The sequence below is a fragment of the Colletotrichum gloeosporioides genome, assembly GCF_011800055.1.
Source record: "Colletotrichum gloeosporioides strain Lc1 chromosome Unknown consensus_86, whole genome shotgun sequence".
Taxonomy (NCBI): Eukaryota; Fungi; Ascomycota; class Sordariomycetes; order Glomerellales; family Glomerellaceae; genus Colletotrichum; species Colletotrichum gloeosporioides.
Genome location: NW_025544731.1, coordinates 260,265 through 270,699, shown reverse-complemented (window position 1 = coordinate 270,699; position 10,435 = coordinate 260,265). Strand labels below are relative to the sequence as shown.

The 10,435-nt window shown below is 55.7% G+C and overlaps 3 protein-coding genes across 3 annotated transcripts; all 3 read right to left on the bottom strand.

Annotated features, from left to right (window-relative positions):
• Positions 1 to 1,702: 1,702 nt before the first annotated feature.
• Positions 1,703 to 4,141, bottom strand: GCG54_00015316 (uncharacterized protein; the record flags this gene model as incomplete). Its single annotated transcript, XM_045415121.1, has 1 exon — positions 1,703 to 4,141. One exon carries the CDS (start codon positions 4,139 to 4,141, stop codon positions 1,703 to 1,705), a length of 2,439 nt encoding a protein of 812 aa, XP_045258294.1.
• Positions 4,142 to 5,235: 1,094 nt separating this feature from the next.
• On the bottom strand, positions 5,236 to 6,486 carry GCG54_00015315 (uncharacterized protein; the record flags this gene model as incomplete). Its single annotated transcript, XM_045415120.1, has 1 exon — positions 5,236 to 6,486. The coding sequence occupies one exon, from the start codon at positions 6,484 to 6,486 to the stop codon at positions 5,236 to 5,238; it is 1,251 nt and encodes a 416-aa protein (XP_045258293.1).
• A 582-nt stretch (positions 6,487 to 7,068) lies between these two features.
• On the bottom strand, positions 7,069 to 8,227 carry GCG54_00015314 (uncharacterized protein; the record flags this gene model as incomplete). Its single annotated transcript, XM_045415119.1, has 2 exons — positions 7,069 to 7,482; positions 7,550 to 8,227. 2 exons carry the CDS (start codon positions 8,225 to 8,227, stop codon positions 7,069 to 7,071), a joined length of 1,092 nt encoding a protein of 363 aa, XP_045258292.1.
• Positions 8,228 to 10,435: the final 2,208 nt, after the last annotated feature.

Genomic DNA, 10,435 nt, shown 5'->3' with positions numbered 1-10,435 from the left:
GGGGGGGGGGGGGGGGAAGCGTAGCTCTAGGGTTTGTCTTTGCTTCGAAAACGCTACGCTGACCGTCCTCAAAGACAGCTCCTGGCTCGCAGAGTGCCACGGAACAACTTCAATCCCGCTATGAGCTCGCTTTTTCTCTCCAAGTTCCAGTCTACCCTGGCTTCATTCTCTGGTGTCCCCACCACTGATGCGCTTGTCGAATAATGCGTTGGGTCAGCTCATCCACTGGACGAGTATGGTCGCTCCTCGAGAGGTGTTCCCGCATGCGGGGCTGCTGAGGATTGTTGAAGTCGGGAATTAGAACGTCTGCAAACTCTTCCATGCAGACCTATTTCTATAGTGTCCGTTTTTATGAAGGGATTTTCAATGTTTGATAAGTAGGGTTAGAGAGTCCAGATGGCTCCGCGGGCGGGTGAGCAAGGACATCTCTCACTTTTGATGACATTCGCATCAACTAATATAACAGAGCTGGCGTCAACTCTCTAGCGTAATATAGTCAATGCTGAAGAGTACTTATGGGTGTAGTTGGAGGGGAGTATCATTGAACACAGGGCGGAGAGCTCACTTCCCGGACTTCTGACGATAGCAATTCAACGGCTACGTTCAGTGCGCAGACGAGATTACACGAGCAGACACGGCATGAAAGCAAGCCATGCGTAAGAATAGGTCTGCATCTTGACTAGAGCTATGCTTGTCGACAAGTAACAATACTTGGACAGCAAGTAAAAGCCCTAAGTAATGCACAGAGACCTGGTTCGTGCTCCTACTCAAGACCTAATCAAGAGGCATCATACTTAGGGCATGATTCTGAAGCTTTCACTAGATAACCAGGAACACAACGATTGCTCAGAAGGGAAAACGACCCAAGTTCACCCAGCGATGTACTTCGATTCCTTGTCTATCCACACTAACAATCGAGAGGCGGGATTATCTCGGGCGAGCGACTGTCAAAAGGGACAGGGGATTTCTATATGATCACATGAGCTTTGTTCCCGGCTTCCGGCTTCGGGCCTCCCGTGGTAGAAGACGAGGCCGAGGGCGACGGCTCCAAGGCCGGGAACAATAAGGTCGGAGAGAGGCAATGATAAGTGCGCTTGCACCATTGCAATTATTTACGGAGGCAATTGACCGAGATGCAATTGAAGGCTGCCTCCCCGCCAATTAAACTGGCCAATTTCAGCTCAGCGCCCACGGCAGCCTCCCATGCTTCTCTCTCATTGCCAATCCTTCACTCACACATCTTTGTCTTTATTTCCAGAAAACCATTCATTCTTTTTCTCGTCTACCGTTCCCGACATTCTAGACTCGGTCATGCCAGTAAGGTCTTAGGCGGGGTGCAGTGATCAACATCTCGCAGTGCAGCGCAGTCTTCGGCGTTTCAACGGGCGTTTCTTGGGTACGTAGGTCCGCAGCGTGTGCTCTGACAGGTTCCCTGTATTGGAACTGTGATGTGGCCAGCATACGGCGTTGGCAGTAGGTTATAATAGCATCACACAACCCGGCCAGCGGTCACGGCGCCGAGCGAAAGCCACAAGACTGAGAGAAACAAATTGCATCGTGCGCGGGAAAACAACATGGCATCTCTGCATTTAACACCTAATTTATCTATATCGACCCATTCCCTAATAGTCGTCCTCAATGATAATGCTCTTTTGCGCCATCAATACATATAAACCCATACCAAAACCCCGAATGCTGTCCTCTACTGCCTCCTCACTACCACTTCCCGCTTCTTTATGTACTCGCGGTGCATCTCAGTCAGGCGTTGGTCAAGACCCTGGAGACTCTCACACACGTTGCCTGCAGCAGTGGCGCGTCTCTCCGTCGCCTCGAGCTCCTGGGAGATCTGGACAACACACGTTGCCGTTGCCTTCCCACCAGGACCACTTTTGCATGATTGCCTTTCCGTCGCTTCATTAAGTTTGGCTCGGAGTTGGGCTTGATGGCCGCGGCATGTCTCGTGCAAAGATTTAACAACGCGAAGTGTTGGTGTCAAACTTTGGTGGTAGGCCTCGAGATGAACCATATCTGTACTCAAGCTTTGCAGTAATTCCCGTTGTTGTTGCAGATAGGTCGCCTGAAGTGCTTCAAACCGGGCGAAATTATTGTTGCCTTCGGCTGCCCTGGGTTGCTGCAGCTGTTGTGGGGGCTCGTCCATTCTGTTGATTGGCATCGGCGGAAAAACCAGTTCCCAGTCCGTAATCCTGCCACCGATGCACCCGAGGAGTATTCTGCGCCACAGTTCTGCGTGTATGGTACTGGGCGTGTCGATTCTTGCGGCCTTGTAAATAGCTGCGGCGATCAAGTGGATGGCGCTGTTTGACTGGCTCGTAGGCCCTGGTGGAGAAACCCCTGGGTACAGAACAGGCATTCTCAGTAGATGGGGGGTTTTGGGCAGGTAATGGCTGATGAAAAGGCCAGTTAGCTTGCGAGAATTTTCCAAGCTGGCGTCGGATGGGAATGGGCCAAATAGCTGCGCGCTGACGACGATGCGTTGCCTGTGCTCGATCTTCCCCATGAGAACAGTGCCTTCGTCTGCTAGATACGGTAAAAGGATAGTCTCACGTTGAAAGACGGTGTCGAGCAGATCAGCGTCCGGTAGATAGTCGTCTTGGTGAAGCTTGGTAAGCTCAGCCGTGGGGACGACGACGACGTCCTTCCATTGCTCGCACAGGGCAACTAAAATGACGTTGAACACGTCGAGTGACGGGGGCTGATCTCCCTGCATGAAATCCCTCGTCTCATCAGCTGTGAGCAGTGGCCACATCTCGCCCCTACATGCTCTTTTCGCGGGTGGTTGTGTCATTCTGGAAATGGTATCTGTACTAAGCGTTTGCGTCTGAGGCGACAAGTATGTGCTGCAAAGGGTTCTGCACACTTGGTTCTTGACAGAATGTTCTTGTGCTGGAATTAGATGCGTTTCGTCGTGCGCAATGTCTTCTGTGTTGTCTTTGTGCGTGTCGACTGGGGCAGAGTCACCAGAAGCTTGTTGTTGGGAGGCAATTTCGTGCTCTTCGCTGTCGCAAGCGTCGTCGAAGTCGGTGGGACTAAAGATAGGTTGGTCGTCTTCGAACTCAATGTCCTCGGGCTCGTGATCTCTGCTAAGATGGCCAACGGACGCGTCTCTCTTCTCGAACAAAGAACGGTGTTGGTTCGGTGAAGAACGCGGGGTGTCGAAGATGTCAGAAGGGTCATGGGCTGCGCCGCTTTGGGTCAGCTCCCGAGTGGGGGTCCTGGGAGGTTCTTGTTCCGACAAACTCGTACGGCCAACCTCAGGCGTACTTCCTTCCGAAAGGGAAGTTGTGTCTGCAGCCGGACGTCCTGGCGTAGAAGCGTCGTTGGAAGAAGAGCTGTCCTGGACCGAAGAGCTGTCCTGGACCGAAGAGCTGTCCTGGACCGAAGAGCTGCCGTGGGCTGAAGAGCTGCTGTGGGCGGAAGAGCTGCCGTGGGCTGAAGAGCTACTGTGGGTGGAAGAGCTGTCGTGGTCGGAAGAAGTGCTGTGGGCGGAAGAACTGCTGTGGGCGGAAGAGCGACTTGTGGTTTGTTCTGGTACGACGGCCCCCTTCCTGGACGACTTTTCGTTGGTAGGTGACTGATCAACAACTGCTGTGTTTGCCTTTGGAGGAGGACGGGGAAGTGATTGAAGGACGACCTCGATATTATGGAGGCTGAGACCCAGGCGAAAACGGATAGCGGCCTGCGAACGGGTCAGGGTCCCCGGCTGGCTGCGGCGGGTCCACGCAGCTTGACGAAGACGGAGAAGGCAACTTGGCCAATGCCTGCAGCCTTCAGCGAGCTGGAACAAGGCGAAAAAGAACTTGTCACCCTGGCGAGCGTAGTCGAAGCCGATCTGGAAGAGTAGTTGTCGGGCAGGCACTGTCCAGATGCGAGCGGCCTTTGGGAGCTTGGCAGAGCGCGTGTTGACGACGAAATGTTTGTCCGGGATCAGCCTGGTCAGCGTATCGATGACTGGAGGGGGAAGGTATGCGCGAATGTGGATGGGGTCAAGTCGATGCTCTTCGGCGACATGCGTCTCGTAACGGCGCAAACGATCATATAGGTCGTTGGCCTTCTCGGTATCATGAGCCAAGGCTAAACAACAAGAAATGATGTCGTCTACGAGGGCTTTGTCAATGTCCATTGGTGTCGATGCTGACGGCGTGTTGGGCGTTGTTCAAGTTGGCGCGTGGGGTCGCGGAAGCGTAGACCAAGGGACCATAAGGTAGGTAAGGTAGGTGCCGTAGGTGCCGTACCTACCTTAGGTACCTCACTAGGTAAGAAAAGGAAGGATCCAATGCGGCTTCCACCTCATGCTTGTACGGCAGCGGCGGCAGGAGCAACTGCCCGGGCTTGTCTAAGGTAATGGAAGGTCCAGGTATGCCAGCCAGTGATGGCTGACTGCTGAATGTCACCGGAGTCGTTTAATTGGAAGTTGGCGTGGAGCGCCGCCCCCACGTCACCTGTGACCTAACCGGGACTTGACAGATTCGGCCGAGTGCACGGATATATGGTCCGTGCATGTCGCATTGTGTTCCGACCACCCGACCTCAGGCCGTTACATAAGCACCATAAGCATGGGCCAACTCATCCTCCAACCACCCAACCACCCAACCACTCAACCACCATTCTCGGCTCCTGTTGATCGTTTTGCCCGGAACCCGCGATACATTCCTTCGGCCCTATTTGCGCAACGGCGGCCCTTGACTGTCTGCATCATCAGCACACGCCTGCGGTATCTACATTTAGGCGACTCCGCAAACTCCGTCCCGTTTCAGTGTTCCCCAACTGGGACAATGCACTGGCCGTGACGACAAGATTCACGTATCCCATGGCTTGAGAGCGTCCCATGCGAAATGGACCGTATGGCTGGAACTGAACGAAGTCGTCTAGATCCATGTCTACATCGCCAGGCGTCACGGCGGTCGCTTCCATGTCCTTTATGTAGTCGAGGTACCTCGCCCCGACGGTTGCTACAATTAGCCAATACTCATCCTGGTCCAGAGACAACATCATCCGACGCACTGGCTTCTCTTCAGGTCTACATCCAGCCGGCGGCGACGAAACATCAGTCATCACCATCTACATGAGATCGACACACGCGTGGGGAACTGATGCATGCACAGATGTGGGCAGAGCCACATCATCTTCGCCGCGTGTTTGTCAAGGCTGAGGAGGCCTCTTTGTTGACATGGACAAGGAGGGATCAGGAGAGGAAGTAGATCAAGACATGTGGACTTACGGTTTGTCGGCCTTGCCGTCGCTACAGTATTCCTGGTAAAGAATAGCTGCTATCTCGGCCGTCTCCTCACGGCAAATATCCAATGCTTTCGCTGACCCATCTCTGCGGAACGGTTTCAGCTCAAAGTGCAAAAATGCCTTTCGGAGCCTGTCGCCTAGGTTGACGTAGGCAGCACCATCGGGGCAGGCCACGAACAGATGCGGCCGTTGCCGTCTGCTTCTCGAAGCCCCGGAAGATGACGGCGCGGCTGCTTCCCCTTCTGGGACGGGCGGGATTGCGGCCTTGCCGAATCCATACGGTCGCTCTTCCGGCACGATGGACAGGTGGTTTGAAATCGATACGGAGAGGGCGTGGGCGAGAAGCGTGTCGGCATACGTGACAAAGAAATGGGACGTCTGCACTTCATACTCTGTCCTGCCGGGGCGAACGAGGGGCGCAGGCGCGTCCGAGTCTGCGTGCTCAGGCGCTGGAACAGCGTCCACCCTCTCGCTCAGGGGCTCTGCTGGGTCTCCGCCCTCCATCGCTGGCGGCGCTGGAACCGGCTGCTCTCGTTGACCTGTTGCGCCTGGCCTGCCCCCTCGTGCGGGCTTGGACGGAGTGTCAATATCGACACTAGTATCGCTCAAAGAAATGTTTGCACACATGTCTGCGATGAGTTCGTCTGCACTCCGCGGTGGCAGCTGCGACTTGGCTCCGGTCAAGTCCAAACGGGATACCGGCTGCAGCAAGAGGTTTTCTTGAAGCGTGGAATTAGATCTTATTGTTACTTTCGGTGTGAAGTTCGGCATCCCCTCAGGCGGACCTTGAGTCTTGCCGATGGGCTTCAACCGCTGCCACGACGTAAAGGCAGGCACGAACATGCCCAGGTCGTCCGCCTGGGAGAGAGGACCCAGCCTGGCCTTGCCCAGCGATGGAGTCACCGGAAACGGGTCTTGGGGACGTCGGTCATGGTTAGATGCTTCCACTGTGGCGAAGAAGTTCTCAAGCCGCGAATGGTTCGCGTCGAGACAGGATGTGGCCAGATCTCTGTCAGTGCGGTTGAAGAAGCCGGCGGTCTCGAGGTCGGCTGGAGCAGCTGCGCCCTCCTTCAGCGGAAGCCAGACAGCGCGGAGTTGGAGAAAGGCTTTGTAGGGAATCGTGGAACCAGAGAAATGCCCATCAGCTTTGATATCGCCCAGCTTCGCGTTTGCGATGCCCACTGCCCGGACCTGGCTCTGCCAGGCGTAAACGGTTTCCGGGAGTAGCATCCTGGGCTTGTTGTGGCATACGTGGTGTTGTCGCCGTGAATGTGGCCGAGATAAGAGGCTCGAGATAGGTAGCCGGCGTTCGTTCTTCCTGTGTGTTGCTGGCGCGATCTTGATCGTAAGGGTTGCGTGGGGACTGAGGGGTTAATGTAATTATCCGTACATATCAAGCCAGCAACAAATTGTTCAGACATTGGATCGCCAGCGCGGAACCCTGCATCGTATTACGTAATCTCAGTCTGTGGCAGACGCAACAATGCCAACACCGAAAGAGCTGAGCATGGTGCATGTCTCAGAGCAAGCGTCGGTCGCCTTGCCTGCAATTAACTGACCAAAGTACAAAGGCGTGAACGAACATTTCTAAACCTCCAAAGGTAATCCTTCAAAACCGGGTATCATAATGTGCTTCCAAAACGAGAATCACAAAGCCATAACTCCGACCCACCCGCCGCTTCATACCCCAAGTCGCTTCGTGGTCGCAGGCGTAATAACTCGCTCATTCCAAGCAACTCAGCGTCTCAAAATCCCAGCAAATGACGTACACCTATCAAGACCACCAGCCTGATGCAAAACTGCCGAAAGCTCTCAGTCTTGATTTTCTTTCGTGTTAAGGCGAGGCGAGCCTGGGGCTGATGATGCTGGGGATGCGGCCTCGTCATGTTGGGGCTTGCTGCTACCGCTGCTGCCCGTGTCGCTTGTGCCAGAAGAATCGCTCGACCTGGAGACCACCCGATCCTTCGCGTGCTGTTCGAGCTGCCAGCGGTGACCAGATTTCCGTTGCTTTTCTACCCGTATGTTGTCGCTTTCGGTCGGAGTGAAGCAGAGCCATGACAGGACATCAAGCCAGCATGTTCTGGCTGCGGCACTTTCGCCAGTCAAATCCCTGAGAGACTTGTCCAAGCGGTTGACGACTCGAAGAATGGGTTTGTCAGTATTGGACCAGTCGATGTAGGCTTGACTGATGCGAACGCGGGCTCTCGTAAACGTCGTTACCGTAACCTAGGACCAGAGTCGCGTTAGCCACAGTTCGTTGCTGATGAAAGCAGACAGCAGGAAGATCACGTACCGAGGGATCATGGCCGCCACAGTTAGGCTTCCTGAGCAGGTTGAGTCGCCAGTGAAGGAGGACAAGCATGCTGAAGAGCTCGCTGCGCAGGACCTTGTCTCGTGAGTGCTCATCTGGCGGTGTTTGGTCGGCCACAAGACAGCCAACGTGATGATGGTCAGTCTCGAGAACAGCTATCATCTCCCACGCGGGCGACTCGTCGGCGCCGATGACCAGAAAGTTCTCCCATGGGCTGTCTGTATCTGGGAATCGGGGCCGGGCGAATGCTTGGGACGGCAGCACATCGGGACCTTCACGACCGCGAGGTAGCTCCCGCGAGAGACATCTAACGGTGTCCCGGAAAGCCTCTGCCCATTCTGTCGCGCTGAACGATGGTGCACCCTCCGAGGGCCGAACATCGTTTGGGGGCCTGAGGGTGTCGTTGATGGTGCTGGGAGCGCCATTGCTTGGTTTCAGTGCAAGCCTTTGGATTGCAGTATCGAGATACGCGATATTCAGCGGAGATGAGACCCATGCGGGATGATGGGATGCAGCGTCTGAAGTTGTGGCGGGGGTGCTTGAGGTTGTATACTGAATGGAATGTCGCTCGAGGAAGGCTTGGGTATCTGTAGGTCTCGTTGCTTTCAAGTCTCGAATTGAAATGCCCACGCGGGCAAGAGTCGGCTCGAAATTGTGCATCGTGGGCGACTGTGACGATGGGTGAGCAACTGTATGCGCATGAACTTGGGTGGTGAGGTTGTTGCTGGAAGGATACACGCTATCTTTCAGGCGTCTTTATTGACGCCTTTGCCTCTTTGTTGCCATGGTGAACCGCCACAGCGGGCCTGTGCACAGCTGTGGCGGGAGGCACGTGACGGGATGACAAAGAGATGGTCGGACTCAGCACCTACGAAGAACACCAAGGAGTAAGATTACGCAAAATTCCGCATAAACCTGACAACTGAATCTCACTTCCCCCTGCCACTAAGGAATCATGCCATGCAATTCTGGAAGAGCTGGGTGCACAAATGTTGGATGATGATGGGATGAGCACTTGAGGATTGATATGCGACAATAAGGTACCTAATTAACATGGCAGCAGGTTACCAACTGATGCTCTGACAGGTTGCTGGATTGATAGCTAGAGGATACTTGCCTATTTGCGTGCATCCTGATGAGAGTACCTGGCCTGTGCACCTGTCCGCCAAGTGATGGCGCTGGAGCCAGGTGGTTTCATGGGCCGACCCTCGTGGCCTGGGTGCATTGCCGGACACATGCGCTGTAACAGATCCAACCAATCATTGGGTCCTGAGGTCTGTGCAGGCTGTAAAATACTTCGACATGTATTACGTCAGCATTTTCCCCAAGAACGGAATGCTTCTACCTTGGCCTGAACGTCTACGCGCAGTACGGGCTGCGGACGGAGCGCCTTAAGATCATCCACTACTACGGCGACGCTCTGGGGCAACCAGGGACACTGGACGAACTTGAAGACCCCGAGAGCGAGAGGGAACTCTTCGACCTGCATAACGACCCTTACGAGCTCGACAACCTCGCCGACGAGCCCGAGAAGGCTGAGTGACTCGCCGGACTCAAGGCGGAGCTAGAGCGGGCACAGCTCGAAGCTGCTCTACAAGTACCCGCAGGTCGCCTATCCTTACAAGCAGCTCGTCAGCGAGAACCGGCGGCGCGGACGGGACGCTCCTGAGTTCGAGCTTTACGGCGCGCTGCCCCGATGCGTTCGCGGCGAACCGCTACTTCGACGTCGTGATCGAGTACGCCAAGGCCGCTTCTGGTACCGCAACACCTGGTCGTGGGAAGGGCGAGAGCGGCCCCGCCTCGAGGCGCTCCTCGGCGGGAGCGTCTACACGAAAGACCGGCACTTGGGTGAACGCTGGTGGGCCGTAGAGGGTGACGCGCCTTGCCTTTTCACCAAAAACGAAACGAACAAACGCGCTCGAGCATCCCTTCGCAGATTTCGACGAGGTGTTTGCCGCGCGCGTCGCGGAGGCCGACGCTTTTTACGACGCCATTTACCCTGCCCACCTGACCGTAGACGAGCGGCGCGTGCAGCGTCAGGCCTTCCACATGATCGGCCTGGTCATCGTCGACGACGACCCCGTGGTCCGCGACAGCCTGCGCGGCATGTTCACTGGCGACCCCGGCTTCCCGCTTCAAGGTGCTGGGCGAGGCCGGCCAACCAGTCATTGGGTCTTGCAGGTCGAAAAATAGTGGGTCCATTTTTCGACCTACACCGATGATTGGCCAAGAGATGAGCAGGGTACGCCACTCTTGGGAGGCCTGAATCTCCCCCTCGACTGCCACCGCCCTTGTCTGCGGCTGACAGCACGTTGCCCGAGCCAACGCCCACCCACCCAGCTACGGTCCCAACTCCCCTCGCCGACCTCCTCGAGGATATCACCGCCGTACAACCCGCCGTCACCGACGACACATGACCTCCCCCCCCCCGAGCCCGCGACATGGCGATACATCATTGGAAGCCATGCACTGCATCATCGCTTTCGGAAACCTGAAGCATCCATCCGGCTCGCGACAGCTGCCACTGTCGCTGCGTCTCCGCGACTGGCATCCACTCTGCAGAGGTTTGGGTAGCATGATGACGTTGGAGAACGCCTCCGTTGACCTCCTCAGATCCCTCCAGAGCGACGCCGACACCGCATCCCGAATGCTCTACCCTTCGGTCCACCATCTGCGTCGCACTTCGGAGCAGACACGATCCCGTTGGAGATGCTGGTGGCTGCGACATTGGCCTAGGCCTCGAGTCTGCAGCCAAGTCGAACCGCCCCGACACCCCTTCTGACTTGGCCCTTCGTCTACATCATCCTGACTTTCAACTCAAGTCTTGCAGCTCGTGACTATGTCGCACCTTCGATTCCTTATGACGAC